The sequence below is a fragment of the Narcine bancroftii genome, chromosome 6 (assembly GCF_036971445.1).
Source record: "Narcine bancroftii isolate sNarBan1 chromosome 6, sNarBan1.hap1, whole genome shotgun sequence".
Classification (NCBI taxonomy): domain Eukaryota; kingdom Metazoa; phylum Chordata; class Chondrichthyes; order Torpediniformes; family Narcinidae; genus Narcine; species Narcine bancroftii.
The window spans coordinates 61,645,269-61,668,179 of NC_091474.1; the positions used below are offsets into that span (position 1 = coordinate 61,645,269).

Here is a 22,911-nt window from a genome sequence, read left to right on the forward strand (position 1 = left end):
CTGATTCCTTTAGATTAGCCACTTCAGTGTCTTGCCAAAGAAACTTGCCCCATCAGGGTTTTCCAGATGATAATCTCTTTCTTTCAGGTCACCACAAAGTTCATTTTCTGCTTCCCTTATTTCAAGTGAAACATTATGCAACCAGTCCTCTCCTCTTGTATAGACCACAAGGGCTTTGACCAGGCTGAACTAAGAACTCACAACTCATCTTCAAAATGGGGTTTTTCCACAAGTTTTCCATCTTGTCCTGTTCCAGTCCCAGCTGCTGCTGAATTGTCTCAATTCTCCCTCTCTCACTCAGAGAAAACCACATGACCCTCTTAGAACAGCCAACTGCACTCAGACAGACTGTGACTCCAAACCTAATCTTCTGAGTTCGTTCATCTATTGCTTTCCAAAACAATAATCCATTACTCCACAGCGTGTCCAATTAACACCTACTTGTGAAGTTCTTACAGGCATCCTTCAAAGTTTTTGCAAAGGCACCCGGCGCTGGACTGTCTGTCTTGAGCAGAGCTCTGGCATTTTAAATGAGATCTGTTTTGAAGTGTTTGTATGTGACCTACACTAAAATAAAACTGCCACAATTTATCTCATTTTAAAACATATACATATACAATAGAAAATATAACATAATCCATCATAATATATTTAATATTTATCTCACAAGCAGCAGCCATCAGCAGTCAATCTGCCATCACTCCATGGTAATTCACAGGAGCTTGTTGTGAGCAGATTTGGAACTGTATTTAAAACAAAATATTCATATTTTGATCCTTCAAACCTGCTCCACCATTCAATACAATTCAGGTTGATCTTCTTTGTAAATAAATTCAACAATTTGGTCTCCATAACCACCTTACTGAAGAAATTTCTCCACATCAAAATCCAAAATATGTTGCTTCATATTTAGGGCTGTTACCCTTGGTTCCCTGCCCCTGCCCTACCCTGAAGCAGCCCAGAAAAACATCCTACCTGTTATCTAGTCTGTTGAGCCCAGTCGTCTGCATTTAAATGAGATGCAGATCTTATTATTCCAAGCATTACCAATACCAGCATAGCTGACAGCTCTACCATTGCAGGATTCAATCTTTCAACCTTTGAAATACTCTCTCCTCAGGTATTGTCTCATCAGTGCCCTGAATAATCAATCCTGTACTTGAAAGGTCTTCCAATGAAGGCAAAACATCATTCTTCCCTCTCAACTATTTTCATTCAGTGAGGTCCAGTTAAAATTCCAGATGCCTCTGTAGGTAAACATTTCTTATAAAACACTCTGCCTTTTTGTTGCTCCTACTGAAATGGATAACTTCACATTGTCCCATCCACTGAAGACATATATGTGAGGTTCTGCTTCATAAAGGGCAAACATCACTGTGGTCACAATTTCATCACTCTGCAACCTTAAGGAAAAAGGTTCAAAAACCTGAAGATCAGCACCTCTAGGTTCAAAAACTGTTTTATGCAACAGTTTATCAGGCTCACCATAAACTACTCTGGCACTACTAAAAGACCTGTCTGTTCTATTGAAATCCCACTATTTCTTTTTTTTCTTGCACAATTATAATTGTGAATATTTACTATTTATCCTTTATATTTTTTTATTTTCATGTTGGGGTAATTTAAAGAATACTATTGTATCAACAACTTTGTAGAAGAGAGTGGAGAGCACCAAGTTCCTTGGAGTTCACTTAACTAGTGACATATCATTTGTCAGGAAGGCACAACAGTGACTGCACTTCCTGAGAAATGGGCAAGGCTACCAGCCACCATTATATCAATCTCTATAGGAAGAGAGCATCTTGGCCAGCTGCATCATAGTGTGCACTGGTTGCTGCAGGGAAATGGACTGGAGGTCAATACACAGTACCACTAGAGTGGCAGGGAAGACGACTGGAGTCTCCTCTCTCCCTCCCTCAAATCTACTGGAATCAAAGTCTGAAGAGGGTGTGCAAAATCATGGAGGATCCCTTCCACCCAGCACACATCTTTCAGCTGGTCCCATCGGAGAAGAGATAAAGGAGTATCAGACCCAACACCACCTGCTAAGGAACAGCTTCTTCCCACGGGCAGTGAGAATGTTGAATAACTGCTCATACTAACCACCTGAGACTTTCATCTGTACAAAACTATATTTATTTATATATAAAATACTTGAACTGCATATGTATTATTTGTCTGTATGTGTGTTATGTCTAGTTGTCTGCCTTCATGTTTTGCACCAAGGACTGGAGAACGCTGTTTCGTCAGGTTGTACTTATACAATCAGATAACAGTAATCTTGATTTGGAATGGTTTATTTGTGTACTTGTTTGGCTGTACCAAGTTTCAGTGCACATGTACAATGTACTTGTGTGTATGACAATAAACTTATTATCATGATGTACTTATCTACATACACAACTTTCTAAATTACCTTAAATCCTGTTTTCATCCTCTCCATATCCCAATCACAGTCAGTTTTGCATGCTCAGTAAATTTGGAAATAACACATTTCCTTCATCAAAATTGGGGAAGGGCAAATTACGATGAGATTAGACAGGAACTGGGGAGAGTAAATTAGGAATAGGAGGGGAAGCACAGAAGTAATGTGGAGGATGTTTAGGTAGCACTTGCACAGGGTCCTGATTTATTTGTCCCACTGAGGTAGGATAAAAATGGTAGGAGAAGGGAACTGTGGCTAACAAGAGATGAAATAGCTACTTAAGAGGAAAAATGAAGCATATTTGAAATTTAGGAAGCAAAAGACCCAGGAATGGCTCATGAGAACTGTATGGTAGCCAGGAAGAAACACAAGGAAGGATTTAGGAGAACAAGAAGGGGGCATGAGAAGGCATTGGCAAGTGTGGTTAAGGAAAACCCCCAAAGCATCCTATGCACACGAGAAGAACATAGGGATGACTAGAGTGAAGATAGGGCTTCTAAAGGATAAAGGAGACAACATGTTCCTAGAGGTAGGGGAGGTCTTAAATAAATACTTTGCTTCAACATTCACCAGAGAGAGGACCTTGGTCAATGTGAGGTCAGTATAGAACAAGCTTATGTTCTGGAGCATGTTGAGGATAAGAAAGGAAGCGCTGGATCTTCTTAAAAGTATTAGAATTGATAAGTACCAGGGACCCAATGAGATATATCCCAGGTTGCTGAGGAAAGGGAGGGAACAGATTGCTAAGGCTCTGACAATGATCTATGCACCCTCCCTAACCACAGGAGAGGCACCAGAGGATTGGAAAGGTAAATTTGATCCCCTTGTTTTAAAAAAGGTAATAGGGAGAATCCTAGAAATTATAGACTGGAGAGTCTTATATCAATGATGGACAAACTATTGGAGAGGATTCTTAGGGACAGGATTTACGAGCATTTAGAGAAGGGATTGTCAGCATGGTTTTGTGAGGGGCAGGTTGTGCCTCATGAGCCTAATCTGAATTTTTTGAGGAAATATCAAAATAAATTGAAGGTAGGGCAGTAAATGTGATGTTCAAGAAATTTTAGTAAGGCATTTGACAATGTCACAAATGGTAGACTCATTCAGAAAGTCATGAGGCATGGGATCCATGGAACCTTGGTCACGTGGATTCAAAATTAGTTTGCCTGCAGTCAACAGAAGGTAGTAGTAGATGGAGCATATTCTGTCTGGAGGTCAGTGAAAAGTGAAGTTCTGCAGGGATCTGTTCTTTTTGATTTTTATAAATGACCTGGACAAAGAAGTAGAGGGAAGGGTCAGTAAGTTTGCAGATAGCATGAAAGTTGGTGGTGCTATGAATAGTGTAGAAGGTTGTTGCAGGTTACAACAGGATATAGATACGATGCAGAGTTGGGTGGAAAGTGACAGATCGCGTTAATCTGGATAAGTGTGAAGAGATACATTTTGGAAGATCGATCTTGAAGATGGAGTACATGGTTTGGTTAATGACAGGGTTCTAAACAACATGGAAGAACTGAGGGATATTGGGGTCCAAATCCATAGATCTCTCAAGTTTCCCACAGAGGTTGACAGGGTTTTTTAAGAAGGCTTATGGTATGCTAGCCTTCATTAATTGAGTTCAAGAGACACAAGTATTAAAAGTGAGTCTAACATAACGTATAATTTGAGAGATAAATATCATTTTTTTAAAGTACGGAGCCATATTTAAAAATTCTTGGTTTAAAGATTTAATCTCTCAACCCACTCTGTTGGGTGTCTCGGTTTCCGTAGCTAAAACGTTGATTATTGTTGTTTTTAAGAGCAGGGGTCCTTTCTTTGTGGTTGGAAGGGGGAGGAGAGAGGGTGTTAGTGGGGTGGATGTGGGAGGTTTGGGGGGGGGGGTTTACTTAATTATATAATATCTGTATGACTATGTTATAATTAATGTTATAGGATTTAAATTTTATAAATAGAATATAAACAAAAAGAGTCACAAGGTTACAGAGCAGCTCGATGAAACTCTGGTAGACCACACATGGAATATTGTGTGTAGTTCTGGTCAGCTCATTACAGGAGGGATGTGGAAGTTATGGAGAGGGTGCAGAGGAGATTTACCAGGATATTGCCTGAATTGGAGAACGTGTCTTATGAGGCAAGGTTAATAGCAAGGGCTTTTCTCTTTGGAATGAAGAAGGATTAGAGGTGGGGTGGTCACGTGATAGACTAGCAACTGGTCCGGTGTAACCAGCCCTTTCCAGAGAAAAGTTTTTAAAAAGTGATAAGAAAATAAAGCTTTGATTTAAAATACTTAAAAATACTTGAAAAACCTGAGGATGGTGCCAAAGAAAGAGAAACTTGCAAATGTTAATAAAGAGAAAACGAAAACATCTGAAGGTAAAGAAGAAGGCCCTACCTGTACATTGGATCCAGGAACTCTCCCAAGGAAGGTAATCCAAGCTGTGAGCTCGGTGTCGAGCAGACTTGGGGCAATGCCGCGCAGGGTGGACTCCAGTGAAGGCTTGTGGAGTCAGGGAAAGAAATACCAATGCACATGTGAAGAGCTGCGCATGCGCAGAGCACATTTTAAACAAGGCATTGAAGAGAGCAGACGTCGGCAGCAAGCTGCTGTAAGTATAATGGAAACAAATCTTGAGGAAACAGACTCGATGTCAAGTGAAGAAATGGATCCAGAAATAGAAGTACTAGAAGAAACAAAAAAATACAGGTGAAAGTGGATAACCAGTTGAAAATACTAATGGAAACATTGATGCCTGAAAGAAAAGTTAAAGAAACTGTGTATTGGAAACAGATGTAAAAATTCAACGCATGGAAAAAGCAATTTGAAGAAGTAGAAGAGTAAAAGATGTGGAAATGGACATGGCTGTTTTAAAAGAAAAAAACGAAACTATAAATAAAGATGTTACAAAGACACAGGAATTATTGGCCCAGAAAAATGATGTCCTAGAAAATGTTAGCAGACGTAATAATATAAAAATAGCAGGTCTGAAAGAAGGTACAGACATTAAAAAATTCTTAAAACAATGGATCCTGCAAGTTCGAGGAGCCGAAATCACAATTGCATCAAAAACCACATTCCATTTTGGTTAAGCTGCTACGTTGTCCAACACAAGAAAAAATATTGGAACTGGTTGTTAGAAGAGCTAAGGAAAATAAAGGGTCATTGGAATATAATGAAAATAAAATATTTTTTTATCCAGATACAAGTTTCGAACTATTAAAGAAATGTAAGGAATTTAACGCAACAAAAAATATATTATGGAGAAAAGGCTTCAATTTTGTCTTGCGCTACCCAGCCGTTTTAAAGATATTTATTCCTGGCAGACAAAATAGACATTTTGTTGACCCAGGAAAAGCTCAATAATTTGCTGAACAGCTGCCAAATAATCAGCAAGAAAAAGTGTAATTGTTATAACAAAAAGACAGTCGAAGATAATATGCATAAATTTGTATGGATGTTAATAACTTAATTATATAAAGGCTTTGTTTAATTTTTTTTGGAAAAATATGTTGCAAATTCTCTGGGGGAGGGCTGAAGAAGGGAAAGGACGGTCTGCTGCAAAATCAGGTGACAATTCCGCAACCCACGATGTTAAGGATATTGTGATTATCTTACAAGTTAGTAAAGACAATTCAGTTACAGAGGGTTTTCTTCTCTCTTTTTTCCTTCAAATTCTTTAATTTTCTTATAATTCTTACTTTCATGTTATTTGTGACATTATGCTGTGACAGATTATAGATATGTTTTGGGGAGATAAATTGGGGCTGATTTTTTAGTGTAGGTCACATACAAACACTTTAAAACAGACAGTCTGGCTCCCAGAGCCTTTGCAAAATCTTTGGAAAGTGCCCAAGAGACTTCACTAATGGATTGTTGTTTACAAAAAGGCAACAGATGAAAGAACTCATCGGAACCGCAGGCTGTCTGGAGTGCAGCTTCCTGTTCTAAGAGGGTCATGTGGTTTTGCAAGCAAAGAGAGTCAAACAGGCATTTTTTTTCTGAGAGAGAGAGAAAGAATTCAGTTCTACAGTCAGCAGCAGCAACTGGGACTGGAACAGGACAAGCTGGAAAGCTTGTGGAAAATCCCATTTGGAAGATAGGTTGAGAATGCTTAGTTCAGCCTGGTCAAAGCCCATGTGGTCCATACAAGAGGAGAGGACTGGCTGCCTAATGTTTCTCTTGAAATAAGAGAAACAAAAAAGAACTCTGTGGTGACCTGAAAAAAAAGGTCATCATCTGGTAAACCCTGATGGGGCAAGTTTCTTTGGCAAGACACTGACGTGTCTGATTAAAAGGGATCAGTTTGTGTCCAGGAAAAACAAATCTCTCTGAAAACTGACAAGAGCCTTCCTGAGTGGTAACCATTTATTTTTCAAGCACCAAAGCCTGGTGAAATTCATAAATGTTAAATTTTGTGCACAGTATAAGAATTGCCTGCAACCAGTGAGATTTAACTATGAATCAAAGAACTTTTCTAAACTTACACACACACATTACATACACGTACACTTAGAATTAGAAGGGGTTAAGTTAATAGTAATAAGTTAGAGTTTGATCCTGTTTTCATGTTTAAAGATAATTAATTAAAAGCAACTTTAGTTTAAGTAACCATTTGTCTTGGTGAATTTCTATTGCTGCTGGGTTTTGGGGTCCTCTGGGCTCATAACAAGGCATAAGAAAAATAAACATTTTCAAAGGTATTTTAGAGGAAGAGAGTTGGAGGATTTGAAGGGGTGGTATATAGGAAAATTTGGGTTAACAAAATGAATACATTGAAATTAATGACTATAAATATTAATGGAATACAAAATCAAATTAAAAGGAAATTATTGATGTTACTAAAAGAGGAAAAAATTGATACAGCATTTGTACAAGTAACACATTTAACAGAGGCAGAACATCTTAAATTGAGGAGAGACTGGGTGGGTTATGTATTAGCATAATCTTATAATTCAAAAGCTGGAAGTGTGGCTATCTTAATAACAAAAATTTGCCTATTAAAATAGAAAAAGTAGTCACCGACACAACTGGCAGAAATGTTGATAGCTTGTCAAATTTACTATATATGCGCCTAACGAGGATGATCAGAAATTTATACAAGACATTTTTTTTTAATTTATCAAATACACAAGGACATATCTTGTTAGGTGGTGATTTTAATTTAGTTTTGACCTGTTATTAGATAAAACTGGGAAAAATATCACAAAGAATAAAGCAGCTAAATTTACATCAAGCTCAATGAAGGATATGATACTAATAGATATATAGAGAAAACAACACCCAAAGCAAAGAGATTATTCATATTATTCTAACAGGCATAAGACTTACTCTAGAATTGATATGTTTTTACTGACCACCCAAATACAAGGGAGAATTCAAGATATTGAACATAAAGTAAGACTATTATTGGAACATTCCCTTATCCAGGTAATTTTTTCAAAAACTGAATAAATTAAAAAGAAAATTCTTACGGAAAGGTAAGAAGCATGTTGAAAGAACATGCACAATTAATATCGGGTGCTGGAAAATCGAACCAGCAATTTATAACAGGCATGGGAATATAATAGCAGCATTGAAAGAATGTACACATTTATAGTGGCCATGGAAAAGACGCACCGACAATTTAGAGCGAGTGTGGGAATGCTATAGTGAACATGAGGATGTAATAGCAGCAATTAAAGAATGCACACAATTTATAGTGGGCATGGGAAATTTTGATCTTGGGAATATCTCTAGGTACTGAATGCCATGACAGGACATTCTGGCTTATCAATGTTAATTGCCCCGACCTGTCCCTGAGAGAGGAGATGAATATATCAAGTTCCTCTGATTTGAGACAACATTAGAATTAAAATCCATGGGTAGGGAAGAAGGCCATTGCTCTACCGCATATTTGACAGGTGGCTCTACGGCACCAGTCACCCTGCCTCCATTGGCACTGGCGGGCGCTACGAGGCGCCTCTAGATATGAATACTACGCTGAAGCAGCCTTCTAGGGCTGCTGTCTGATATGTAAGTTTTAAATCTGCTCTTGTAGCTGGCCTCCAGGTGGAGGCCTGACATGAAATAGCCTACTGTCTTTCAGTCTGTTGGTTGGAGCCTTCATGATCTTTAGCCTTCTCCCTGATGGGATGAGAGAGAAGTATGTATTTCCAGAGTGCCTTTCCCTTGGCATCAAGAGACATAGATGAAGTCCATGGAGGGGAAGGAAGTTTGTGCTATGTTCTGAGCTGCATTCACCACCTTCTGTAGTTTCTTTGGATCTTGAGCCCATAACAATGCATCTAGTAAGTATACTTTCAATGGTGCAACCATATAAGCCATTGAAGGACAACTGATAACTAGTTTGGACTTCCCCAAGTCCACTCCATTCCATTTCTGACCACAGTCAAGGTCCAAAAAAGTGATCACACAGCTGAATTTGAGTGATGACCCTTCACATTCAAGATAGCATTTGACTAAGTTTAACATCACTGGTAAAACTAAAGTCCATAGGCATCAAGGAGAAATGTTCAAATAGTTCAGACAAAACCACCACAGGCTCAGTGCAGGAATTTGTCAAGACAACATCCTAAACCCAATAATCTTCAGCTGTTACATCAATGACTGTGCTTCAATCATAAATTTAGTAGTTAGGTCAGTTTCTTGAGATTGCACAATCTTTAATTTGATTGACAAAATAAAGTAGCCTTTGCCTGCATGCAGCAAAAACTAGACAATATTTATGCATAAGCTGATAAGTGGCCAGTAACACGAGAGCCACTAAAAAGACAACAAATCTACATCTCAAAAGAAAGCTTTTCTATCATTCATATTTAATTACATCGCAATTGCCCACTCACCCAGAGTCAATATCCTGGTGGGGACCATTGACCAGAGACTCAACTGGTCCAATCACATAAATATTATAGCTACAAGAACTTGGAGAACGAGACGTACACCCTAACAAAACAAGGTACAGTATTCCTAATGGCTACAAGAGTGTAATGAAATATTCTCCACTAACTTCAATAAGTGCAGTGTCAATTAAATCTCAAACCCCTCTGGGGTATGGGAGTCCATTTGATTTGCACTACATCCAAAAACCAGGAACACGGTTAATGCTGTGGAAATGCAAAGCATTGTCATACTCATGTACAGTGGTAATATTACATAATGTCCTATTTAAGTTTAGAGAAAATTAGAATTTTTTAATAATTGGAATTAACAATTATTGTGCATTCCAGTGGTTCTCCAGGAGTCACCAGTGGTCCACATTAATTATTTTTATTTTATTAATTTAAAAGGTAATCTTGATTAAAGGGAGGGGTTAGATGAGAGTTAGCTTTAGTTTTCCCCCTTTGTTTTATATGTTATTTCAATAAATGGTTGCATGGATTAATTTAATTAAATGTTTTTGAGGTATTACTCAAAATTATTGATGTAGTTTTATCTACTTTGTATTGCTTTTGTGCGTACTTATTTGTCAACAAATGAATTATTATGTAATTGTCCATTTTATATTATGCTTATATGTTAAACACAATTTTAAAAAGAAAAAAATGCGAAGCATTGTCATTTCACTTCCTGTGGCCATTGACAAACGAGGATCAACTCAATCAAGTACCAAACCTCTCAGCCAACTAACACGGCGCCGACTCGAGGTAAATCTGGCTGAACAACAAGCAGCTTGAGCCAGTGTTCGGCGCGGGGCGCGGCAATGACCGAGGCCCAGGATTGGACCGAGAGGATTAAAAATACCTTCTTTATTCATCTCGTCTGCGTCCGACAGCCAGATCCCGAGGGTCGCACTCGCTCGTCTGACCAATACCTTGCTTCGGCCTTGAGCTCACGTTGAGACCGCAGAACGGCTAGGCGATCAGACTGCCCTTGCACCAGGACCCCGCCGGTATATCAGCGCCAGCAGCGACCTCAATCTCAACACACAATTGGATTTTTATTTTAAGGGATAAGAGTTAAACCCCCCAAAATATATATCACGCTGCAAAATAAATAATGTACAGTTAAATTGCTTTACTCAGATCAGGCTAGAGCGACAACCCCGTCCTTCTCAGTTCCGCATTTCACACGTTCTCAGGCTGCTCCTCCGAGCAGTTGTCGTTGGCTGATGGTGCACAAGGAGTGGAGCCAAGAGACGGGAAAGCGTCCCAAATGTCAATAGCTCATTCCTCTTCCAACTTGCTTCATCTCACATGATTGGCAAACATTCCTTTCCCATTCATGTTCGCGAAATGGTTACAGGATGGAAGGAGGTTGTCACTTGTAAACGCAGAAATGCTGAAGGAATTTAGCTGGTTGACAACGTTTCAGGCCTGAGTCCTTCTTCAAGGAAAAATCATAAAAGGCAGAACCAGGATACATCAGAGAGCTGGAGAGCAGTAGGTAGTGCAGATGGGGAGCAATGAGAGAGACTCTCACAGAACTCACACACAGCATATGGCCAAAAGCTTTAATATCCTGAAACCTCCAGCGATGGAGGAGACTCGGGCTCTCTCAGCCTTCATTGGGAAACTACAGGGAGGCGGGCCAACCGAAGTAGTCCAGTGAGGTCCCCACCTGCATTACCGTGTTCCACCACATTCACCCCTTCCTTTTTGGATAAAGTTCTGCGGGGTGAAGTGGCACAGTGTCCATTGTCATTATCCAGACATGCAGTCTATACCAGCTCATAGATTCAACCATTCAGGTGACTTTATCTGCTGCTGCGATCGCCGCAGCACTGGTAGTGTCATCATCGGCTCCTGTGATGCAGCGACCCGTCTGGCGAGCTGAGTGTCCAGGGGCTGAGCTGTGAAACCGGTTCCAAGGGGGGGGGGGGGGGGTGGGGAACATCATCAGTTGTTCCACTGGGAGTTGCAGGGGTGTTGGGGGCAGAGGCCTGAGGGGTCGTAGTGGTTGTAAGACCTCATTTACCTGGACGATACCTGGGGCAGGCTGGTCGCTGAGGAGGGCTTCTGGGTGCACCTCCTATGCCGGGCCCCTGCTTGATCCAAGTCCCAGACCCCATGTCTTCCCGTGGACAGTTCAATTCTCCACCTCATGATTTTGTCATTTTTAACTTTTTCCCCCCGCTGTTTATTGTTAAACACAAAAGCGATGGCTCTCTGGTCTGTCAGCAGGGTGAAGGGTCTGCCAACCAAATAGTGCCTCCGGTGGTGCGCCGCCTCCACTATAGCCTGTGTCTTGAGATTGGGGCCCTGAAGGGTTAGGGGTTTGCTTGCTTGAATCAGCGTGGTGGCCAGGGTGCGGTCAGAGGCATCGCTCTCTACTTGAAAAGGGATGGATTCATCAATGGCGTACATAGCTGCCTTGGCAATCTCCCTTTTAATGCCCTTGAATGCCTCGCAGGCCTCCGCTGATAGAGGAAAGGTGGTTGTTTTTACCAGGGAGTGGGCTTTGTCTGAATAGTTGGGGATCCCATACTGAGCATAGTATGAGAAGAACCCCAGGCATCTTTTTAATGTCTTGGGGTTCTGGGGCAGTGGAAGTTCCAACAGGTGGGTGCAAATGCTCAGGGTCAGGGGCAATGACGCCATGCTTCACCACATTCCCCAGTATGGGCAACCATGTAGTCCTGAACACACACTTTTTCTGATTGTATGTTAAGCTCAAGGTTCTAGCAGTGCCCAGAAACTTTTGCAGGTTCTCATCTTGTACCTCTTGGCTACGGCCACAGATGGTGACATTATCCAAATAGGGATACATGGGTTTTAGTTTGTTGCCATCCACCATGCGGTCCATTTCCTTTTGGAACATGGACGCTCCATTCATATGGCCAAATGGGACCCGCAGAAAGTGATAGAGGCGGCCATTGGCCTCAAACATCTTGTAGGGACGGTCCTCTGGGTAGATCAGGATCTCATGTATGCCAACTTAAGATATATGGTGGAGAAGAGAGAAGACCCAGAACTGCGTGATCTCGTTCACCATGTCAGTTACGCGGGAGAGGGATTAGGCGTCCAATAAGGTGAACCTATTGATGGTCTGGCTATAATCGGTGACCATCCAGTGCTTCTCCCCACTATTAACTACCACCACCTGTGCCCTCCAGGGGCTGTTACTGGGCTCTATGATACCCTCCACTAATAGCCATCCCACTTGGGCTTTTATGAACTCCTGGGGGGGAGGGGGAGGGACCGGGAGGGTAGCCAGTCCATAGATTGGTTGCCTTTGACGGTGTTCCCATGTGTAATTGGCTATGTTTGGAAACAGGGTGGGGCCTCCAGGAAATGGTTACTTCTGACCATAATTGGGGGGGTGGGGCCCGTCAAACTGCATCAGCACGCTCTTTAGCTGTCACTGGAAATCTAGCCCCAATATGACTAGCATGCAGAGATGGGGTAATACTAGCAGTCGTGCCTCTAACCATTAGGGTTATGGTGCAGTGCCCATGGTTTTCTATGGCATGGGGCTTGGCCATCAATGCTACCTTGCACTTGGCAGGGTGGACTGTTGCCAGGTGCATAAAGCTCTTGTACTCCCCGTTTTGAACAAGCATCCCATGGTGCAGCCATTTACCTCGATGTCCATCATTGATCACGCCAGTTGGTTTGGCCTGTTCTGATCCGGCACAATGGAGGCCAGTGTCAACTCGTTGTCAGAGTCGCTGCTACTGTAATGTTGGGATGGATGGCCACCCAGGGGATCTCGAAGACTTCCCCCCCCCCCCCATGGATAGCTCACAAAGGAGTCCAGAAGGTAAGGTGAAGTCATCCCATGTTTCCTGTTCCCACCATTTGGTTCTTGGCTACTGGAAGAGGGTCAAGTCAAGTTGGCGACATGGGTCGTGGCCTCCACGCGGCGCTGCTGGAAGGGGTTTTAGAGCTGCATACCTTAGCATAGTGTCCCTTCCTCCAGCAGTTTGAATAAGTCATGCTACAGACAGGGCAGTACTTTCTCAAGTGTTGGGTTTGGTCACAGTAATTGAACTGTGTGAGCTCGGCGGCTGAAATGATAGTCAGGGTCCCCGAGACTTAAGATGGCGGTGCCTGTGCACCCCATCTGGCAGCTGCATGGTTTGCAGAGTAGGCCTCCACGTTCTTTTGGGTTGTTTCCAATGATTGAGCCAGCTGTATGACTTCCTAGAGGGTTCGGTTGCCCTTCTCCAGGAGTCATTTACGGATGTGGTTGGAACGGAAACCAGCCACTAACTTGTCACGGATGAGTTCTTCTTGGTAGGCAGCAGTCGTTACATCCTTGCATCCGCAGGATCGTCCCAGCTCTCTCATGGCCTTCACAAAATCATCAACAGACTCCCAGGGTCCTGGTGTAGGGTGCCCAGTAAATACCGGGCATACATCGAGTTCATGAGGGCCCCATATTGCTGTTGCAGTAGGGCAATCATATTATCATAGTTCTCACAGTCCCGTATCATTTGGTAGGCTCTGTGGCCCACTGATGCAAAATGCAGGTTATTCTTATCACTGTCAGCTGAGATCTCATGAAGGCCTTCAGACAGTGTAGGCACATTTCAAATTGAATGGAGGTCTCTGGTTCCTTGGGATCAGTTTCTAGCTTCTCCACTTGTATTGCTTTGTCCATGGCAAACTAATCAGGATTTTAAATTGTAGCTCAATTACCACACATAGACACGAAGCACATGGCCAAAGGTTTTAATATCCTGAAACTTCCAGCTTAAAACTACATGCTTCTAGCCCAGAACCAAGGCTGGAATTGAGGGAGGAGACTAGGGCTCTTAGCCTTTAGAGCACACATGTCAAACTCTGGCCCGCGGGCCAAATTTGGCCCGCGATATAATTATATTTGGTCCGCAAGATCATATTAAATATATATTAGAGTTGGCCCGGCCGCCGCGCCAGTATAGCGCATGCACACTGAAGGTGAAAATGAAGATGCCGGAGGTGTGGAGGGATCTCAGAGTTCTGAATCCCGGGGATCGGAGCGCTGCACTCTGCCCGCCCGGCTCCCGGACACACAGACGCGGCTGGAGTTGGGGACCATCCTCGCTGGGTCTGCGCTTCAGCGGCGACTCCGGACCGAACGTCTCGTTGGCGATGCCTTCCCCCTCGCTCTGTGTGCGGCGGACCCTGCCTCCCGCTCCTTTTGTTGGAGACAAGCCCGGCGCCGTGAGATCGCAGTTTAATCCTTCTCCAACCATGGGAGGGGGGGGTGGGAGCAACGCGCTCTTCTCAGCCAATCCTCCACCGCCCCGGACACTGGCGTTTCAACGGGGGGGTTCGGGTGCCTTCGTCAGGCGACCGACATGTTGGTCCAAGACAAGGGGAAAGCGTACAAACTCCACACAGACAGCACCTGAACTCGGGTGAACGTGGAGCTGCGACCCCACATTCCACATCAGGACTGTGTGTAAGATTGGGAGCAATGAGACGGAAGCTTATTTTGTTCCTGTGATTTAAGCCTTTCTTGGGGTGGGGGTGGGGTCCTTCTCTGACCACTTGCCTAACAATTAACCTAATCAGATGTGGAGTTACCACAAAACAACAGTTCTCAATCTTTTTCTTTCCACTCGCGTCCCTGTGCCATTGGTGCTCTGTGATTAGTAAGGGATTGCTTAAGGTGGTCTGTGGGTGGAAAGAAAAAGTTTGAAGACCACTGCTTTAATCATCCCTCATTGACTCGTCATGTGCACGGTTTCAGAACTCCAAAGGAAATGGGCCAGTGACAATTAGAATGACAATGAAAGAGTTTATCCAAAACTATTATTAAACATTTATTTTAATAAGAAAAAGTTTAACATTACGTATGTTGAAAGAAGAGAAAACATGCAGATGTTGTTGAAAATTTTCTATAAATATTTCGTTCGGCCCTCGACTTAGTCCAAGTTTTTAATTTTGGCCCTCCGTGAATTTGAGTTTGACACCCCTGCTTTAGAGGGAAACTACGGGGAGGAGCCAAGCCAACCTGAACAGTCCAATGAGGCCCCCCACTTGCATTACCATGTTCTACCACACCAGGCATCCCTTGAAGAGATTTTGCAGTGAATCACTTGTACTTGTACCAAGATGCAATCATAGAGATTGGAGACCCACAGGAGACTACATACTGAAGCCAAACACCATCACCTGGATGAACCCAGCAGGCTGAACACCATCAGTGAGAGAAAAAGAATAGAGAACATTTCAAGTGGAAATCTGTTATCAGGACAAGAGATGTGGAGAAGAGAAGCAAGTGTAAAAAGGTCAGGGTGGATTGGATAGGACAGGGACCCCATATGGGATGGTGGGACAGAGGCAGTAGATTGGCAGGTGCCAGACAAAGGGAGAGAGAGGCAAGAAAACAAAGTGATCAGGTGGAGGAGGACAAGTCGTTCAGGGGGGAGTGGATAAAAACTAAAAAATAACATTTAGAAATGCCGCGATATTGTTGCAAGGAGGATTTGGCAGTATCCTGGCTTCAAGTTCGACCCGGCCATTCACACAGAACTGAACAAAGTCGGCAAAGTGGCGGGACAGGGTGTAATTTCACATAGATGGCTGGCATTCCTGGACCAAAGAAGCAGGTCATGATACGCAACAGCGTCAGCGTCCACTGTGATATAAGACATATGTGTATGGCATATCCATCCACAAAAATAATGGCAGTGTGGCTTGAAGCAATAATGCTACTAGTTGTAAATATGTTTCCCATCTTTAGAGTACAAGCAATTTCATGTGCGCCAAATCCCAACTGTTGCCTCAGTAGTTCACATTTTACGCTGAAATGTCGCGGATGTTGTGCATCACCGCAACTTTATCTATCATACCCAAGCTAGTCCCGGAATGAGGTAAGCAGCTTTCAGACAGAGTGGCATTCCAGGGCTGTGACAAGGTCAACTGGCAGAAAAATGCCGGTACAGAAATGACACCCACTTTCTGGGTCTGCATTTTTCAGACAGCAAATGTGCTGTTAAAATGCCAAAAATGTCCCGGAATGAAATGGCTATCTTAAAGTGTCTAAAGACTGCCAGCCTGGAATCTAATAAAGAGGTGACAATGGTGATATAAGAGACCAGATGGAACTGAAAGTGTGGTGGAGGGAGAGCGCAGAAGAATCCAGTGGGGAGATTCGGATGGAACTAGGGTGTTAGGTGGTGGGAAAAGCAGAAATGGGGAAGGGCTGAAGTGCTACAGAAGAAGAGTGAGAGGACTCATTACCCAAGATTAGAAAATATATATTTCATATAATTGAGCTGTCAACTGCCCAGGCAGAATACAAGATGTTGTACCTCCAGTTTAAGGTGGGCCTCACTCTGGCAGTGTAGAAGGCTTGGGACAGACTGTGGGAATGGGAAGTAGTAATGACATATGACTGGGATCTCAGTTTGACCACTGCAGACAGAGCATTGATCTCTGCAAAATGACACAGGTTCACCTCAAGGATGTGTGCTTGGCCCACTGCTCTACTCATTTGACATTCATGACTGTGTGCCTAGGCACAATTCCAAAAATGCAATCTACAAATTCTCTTTTCAAATCCACAAATCTTTCTGCTGCTCCTATCAGGGAAGAGATACAGGAGTACCAGAGGCCCCACTTAGTCCTCATAAAGCTTCAGAGATATCAAGATCGATAGCGGTGGCGGGGGGCACGAAGCAAAGAGATGGCCCATTAGAAGTAGGTGAAAAAAGTTCTTCTTTTCCTGGATATGTGTAGACAGAAGGAATTTGATGTGGCAAAAAAAATTAAAAATAAGGGTATTAGTTTTGTGTTGCTATATCTGGTGACTTTAAAGGTGTTTCTGCCTTGGGGAGGGGCGGGGTTGGGGGAGGAATAAGTTTTCCCAGAGGCTAAGAGGCAGTGAGGTTTGCTAATAACCTAACAACAACCCAGGAGGATCCTCAAGGAAGATAAAGGAATGGAGGGTCAATGACAAGAAGGGACTTGGTTGGACATAATGTATATATAATGAAAAGAATGGTTATACTTGTTTATCAAAGATGTTGTAATTTAAAAGAGGAGAGGTGTATGGGAAGCTTTGAGGTGATGGAGGAGATGGTGAGGATTGATAGGCATGCTCCAGATCAGAGGGGGAGTTGACACCAATGCTTGGGACAGGGGCGCTGCGAAGGGGATTGGGGGAAAGAGGGGAAGGAGAGGATATAATTTGGGGAGTTTTATGCATTCCTTTTGAATTATTGGTTTCAGCTTTGTCAGTCTGTTTAGGTTTTGTTTATGCACGGGTGTCTGTGCTAGGAGTCGACGCAAGACAAAAGGGACAGAAAGTAAAGAATTTGAGGACAAGATGGAGGGGAGAGGAAGATGGAGAGGCACTGGAGTAATGGATAAAACAATTAAGTTTATGTTTCAACGTAAATGGGTTAAATGGATAAATTAAAAGAAAGAGTCTTTGCACACTTAAGAAGCTGCAGGCAAACATAGTGTACCTGCAGGAAACCCACCTTATGAACCAGGAACATTCAAAATTAAAGAGGGGGTGGGTAAGCCAGGTGGCAGTGTCCTTTAAATCGAGAGTCAGGGGAGTGGCAATCGTAATAGGAAAGAATGTTCCAGGGACGATCCGGGGGGTGGCTGAACCAGCAGGGAGCTTTATGGTTATGCATTGTCAAATATACTCAGAATCCTGGACACTCATGAATATATATGCCCCGAATTTCGATGATGAAAAATTCAAAATGTCAGAGGTGTGTGAGAATATACTGATTGGAGGGGATTTCAATTTTTGTCAAGATCCAGTCATGGATAAATCAACCAAGGAGGTGACAAGGGCCGCGGCCAAGTCCACCTTGGCCTTCATGAAAAAACTGAATCTCATAGACACTTGAAGAAGGCTAAGTCCAAAAAAAGGGACTATTCAGAGCCTTAAACAAAAAGGAATCGAGTTTACCCTCCTTCACACAGCAACATTGAAGATAGTTAAGGCAGGAAGGAAAATAAAGTTTTTTTTTAAGCATCCAAGGGAGTCAATGGACTTTGTAATAATCTTGCCACTGCTTTGGGATTAAATGCAAATGTAAATAAGGTGGAAAGAGGGAATCAGGGGAAAGATGGCTGTAAATATTGTAATTGTGAGGAATACGAGGGGGATATGTTTTTTCATAATGTTAATGTTTAAAGATGAATGTATATTAGAAGTAAGAATGAAAGTTTAAAGAAAGGGAGGAAGGTACAAGTGGTAGATGGGTGCATTGGCACATCTAAAGATGGTGTGGAGATTGGCGCCATTAGCTTGGTCAGATATCCCATGCCCTACATCCAAAACTTTGTCGCCAACCTGCACAGGGAACGGGTGTTCTCCAAGGGTACCACCAAATCCCAATTCACCTCAAGGACATCCCCAAGACTACAATTATAACCCCCTTTGGCTTGTTTGAATTTCTCTCCATGCCCTTTAGTCTAAAGAACACAGCGCAAACTTTTCAGTGGCTGATGGACACAGTGGGTCAGGACCTCCCATTTTCTTTCATCTATTTGAATGATATCCTCATCACCAGCCACAGCCGCAAAGACCATGCTGGCCACCTGAGACAACTGTGCACCCAGTTGAGTGAGTTTGGGCTGATGATCAACTACCGCGAAGTGTCAATTCAACAATTGACTTCCTAGAACACAGGATAAAGAGACACGGGTCTACACCCTTCCCTAAGAAGGTCAAAGCGGTAGGGAATCACGTGATGGAGTAGTGGCCGGACGGTGAACTCCAGCCCTCTCCAGAAAAGTCGGAAAAAACAAAGGAAAACACAAAGGCACAGAAATAAAAGTTAAAGAAAAGTGAGTATAAAGGTGGAAAGAAGATGGCGACAAAAAAAGAAAAATCGAAATCAACGGTAAGAAGAGAGGAAGAGAAGACAACGGAGGAAGAAGGAGAAGGCCTTACCTGTTCGAAGAGGCCCGCGGTGGAGAGAGAAACCCGCTCCCTCAGGTCGGTAGAAATAGGACTACAAAAATGGCTCATTGAGCCGAGTAAAAGTGCGCAACCGCGCATGAAAAAAAACACACCGACGGGAGGGGGGACCAGCTGGGGAGTCGATCTCCACAGCCGGCAACGACAGCTGCAGAACACCTGCAGCAAGAAGAGAACACAGAAGACAATGAAAACAAGAAAGAAGAGAAGAAAAGGGCAACAAAGAAACAACAGATGGCCAACCCAGAGGAAGAAGAAGAGGAAGAGGAAGAGTACAGTGAAATAGAAGAAGAAGGGAAAGGCAAGATAAAGGATATACTTTCTCTTATTAAAAAATACATGGAGTCATTTAAAGAATGGAAAACACAGGAATTTAATGATTTAAGAAGAAGAATAAACAACACAGAAGAGAAAATGAATAAAATAGATATGACCTTAACAGAAATGGGAAAGAAAATGGACAAGATGGAAGAGCGGGAAGCAGCAGTAGAAATGGAGGTAGAGGACTTAAAAAAGAAATTAGAGGAATCTAATAAAAAAGTTATAGAGACACAAGAACTGTTAGCTCAGAAAATAGATATAATGGAAAATTATAACAGAAGAAATAACATAAAGATAGTGGGCCTTAAGGAAGATGAAGAAGGCAAGAATATGAGAGAGTTTATAAAAGATTGGATCCCTAGGATCCTAGGATGTCCAGAACTACAGCAAGATATGGAAATAGAAAGGGCACATAGAGCATTGGCCTTTAAACCACAACCACAACAAAAACCAAGATCTATTTTAGTAAAATTCCTAAGATATACTACAAGAGAAAAGGTACTGGAGAAGACAATGGAAAAAGTAAGAGAGGGCAACAAGCCACTGGAGTACAAAGGGCAAAAAATCTTCATTTATCCAGATATAAGTTTTGAACTCCTAAAGGGGAGAAAGGAGTTCAATACAGCAAAGGCGATTTTATGGAAGAAAGGGTATAAATTTATACTAAAGCATCCAGCGGTATTGAAAATATTTATTCCAGGACAACAAAACAGACTATTCTCGGATCCAGAAGAAGCACGAAAATTTGCAGAACAATTACAAAATAGACTGAGGGATGAAGACGTGTAATGAGAGTAAAAATGACCACGATTTATATGTATGTGGGTAAAGAGGTATAAGTGTGTATATGTATAATGTGCATACGTGAATGTATCCGTATTTAGAGGAAAATATAGATAGTATAGACAAGAATTAATAAGGGAAGGAAATGGAATAGAGGGAATAAAGAGGGAACTAAAAGAGTGACCTTTGCTACATATGAAAAGTGAAATCTTTTCTGGGGGGGGCTGGGTGGGGAGGAGTTGCAGTCACTGCAAAATCAGCTGACGCTTGCGAGTGAATTCGCAAACCCAAATGGAGAGGGGAGATGTGGTTGTCCGACAAGGGATAAAGGACAACTCAGGAGGGGAAGGGGAGATTGGGGCTAAAGAAGTTTTAAATAGGAGAATAAGGAAAATGTTTGATGTTTTAGGAATGTTGTCTTATAAAGGGTTTAAAACAAGAAAACAGAAATGGATAAGAAGGAAAGGTAATGATGGAGAAACAGAAAGGGAAGATAAACAAAGTATAAAATGGCTACGTTGAACTATATGACTTTAAATATTAATGGAATACATAACCAAATTAAAAGGAAGAAACTGCTAAATTTACTGAAAAAATAAAAAATTGATATAGCATTTGTGCAAGAAACTCACTTAACTGAATTGGAACACAAGAAATTAAAGAGAGATTGGGTAGGACATGTAACAGCAGCTTCGTATAATTCAAAAGCAAGAGGAGTGGCTATATTAATTAGTAAAAATGTGCCATTTAAAATAGAAGAGGAAATAATAGATCCAGCAGGGAGATATGTAATGATAAAATGTCAGATATATTCGGAGTTTTGGAATCTACTCAATGTATATTCACCTAATGAAGAAGATCAAAAGTTTATGCAAGATATCTTTTTGAAGGTAGCAAATACGCAAGGGAACATATTAATAGGAGGGGATTTCAACCTGAATTTGGATTCAAATATGGATAAAACTGGGAAAAAAATTAACAGAAAGAACAAAGTAACCAAATTTATAATTAAATCAATGGAAGAAATGCAACTTTTGGATATATGGAGGAAACAACACCCAAAAGAAAAGGAATATTCATATTACTCGGCTAGACATAAAACATACTCAAGAATAGACCTATTTTTGTTATCAGCTAGTATGCAAGATAGAGTAAGAAAAACAGAATATAAAGCTAGAATACTATCGGACCATTCACCCTTAATATTGACAGTAAAGCTAGAAGACATCCCTTCAAGAATGTATAGATGGAGATTAAACCCCATGTTACTTAAAAGGCAGAATTTTAGAGAATTTATTGAAAAACAAATAAAAATGTATTTTGAAATAAATACGGAATCAGTGGAAGATAAGTGTATACTATGGGATGCAATGAAAGCATTCATTAGAGGGCAAATAATAAGTTATGTAACGAAGATGAAGAAGGACTATAATCAGGAAACAGAGCAGTTGGAAAGGGAAATAGTAAATATAGGAAAAAAATTAGCAATGAAGGAAGATACAACTAAAAGAAGAGAATTGGTGGATAAAAAAATAAAATATGAAACACTACAAACATATAAGGTGGAGAAGAATATAATGAAGACAAAACAGAAATATTATGAACTGGGTGAAAAAACGCACAAAATCCTAGCATGGCAGCTTAAGACAGAACAAGCTAAGAAAATGGTATTGGCATCAAGGAAAAAAGACAACCAAATTACATATAATCCAAAAGAAATTAAGGAAAACTTTAGAGAATTTTATGAACAATTATACCGAACTGAAAACGAAGGGAAAGAAGAGAAAATAGATGAATTTCTGACTAAAATTGAACTACCAAAACTACAAATAGAGGAACAAAATAAATTAACAGAACCATTTGGAATAGTAGAAATACAAGAGATAATTAAAAAAAAACCTCCTTTGAAGAAGACCGCAGAGCCCACCTCACTGACAAAAGGCAAAGGAGGAAAAACCCAACACCCAACCCCAACCAACCATTTTTCCCCTGCAGCCGCTGCAACCGTGTCTGCCTGTCCCGCATCGGACTTGTCAGCCACAAACGAGCCTGCAGCTGACGTGGACTTTTACCCCCTCCATAAATCTTCGTCCGCGAAGCCAAGCCAAAGAACCAAATAATAAGACACCAGGAGAGGACGGATTTCCAATAGAATTCTACAAAACATTTAAAGACTTATTAATTCCGCCCCTCCTGGATGTAATCAACCAGATTGATGAAACACAAAGCTTACCAGATTCATGTAAAACAGCAATAATTACAGTAATACTAAAGCAAGGGAAAGATCCACTCTTACCAGCGTCATATAGACCAATATCTTTACTAAACTCAGATTATAAGATAATAGCTAAACTATTAGCAAACAGATTAGCATAGCATGTACCGAAAATGGTAAATTTAGACCAAACTGGATTTATCAAAAAAAGACGCACAACAGACAATATTTGTAAATTTATTAACTTAATTCATGCAGTAGAAGGAAATAAAGCACCTACAGTAGCAGTTGCTTTAGACGCAGAGAAGGCCTTTGACAGAGTAGAATGGAATTATTTGTTCAAAGTAT

At 41.6% G+C, this 22,911-nt stretch overlaps 1 protein-coding gene across 4 annotated transcripts in view; it reads right to left on the minus strand.

Annotated features, from left to right (window-relative positions):
* tsnax (translin-associated factor X) overlaps positions 1-22,911 on the minus strand; it is a 53,362-nt gene that overhangs the window by 24,933 nt on the left and 5,518 nt on the right. The window contains exon 1 of one of the 4 annotated variants that reach the window (XM_069885066.1): positions 10,164-10,427. The exons of the other annotated variants lie outside the window; for them this stretch is intronic. Coding sequence (XP_069741167.1) covers positions 10,164-10,176 — 13 coding nt within the window. The 5' untranslated portion in view covers positions 10,177-10,427. Of the gene's footprint in view, positions 1-10,163; positions 10,428-22,911 lie in introns of those variants that run through there. 4 annotated transcript variants of the gene reach the window in all.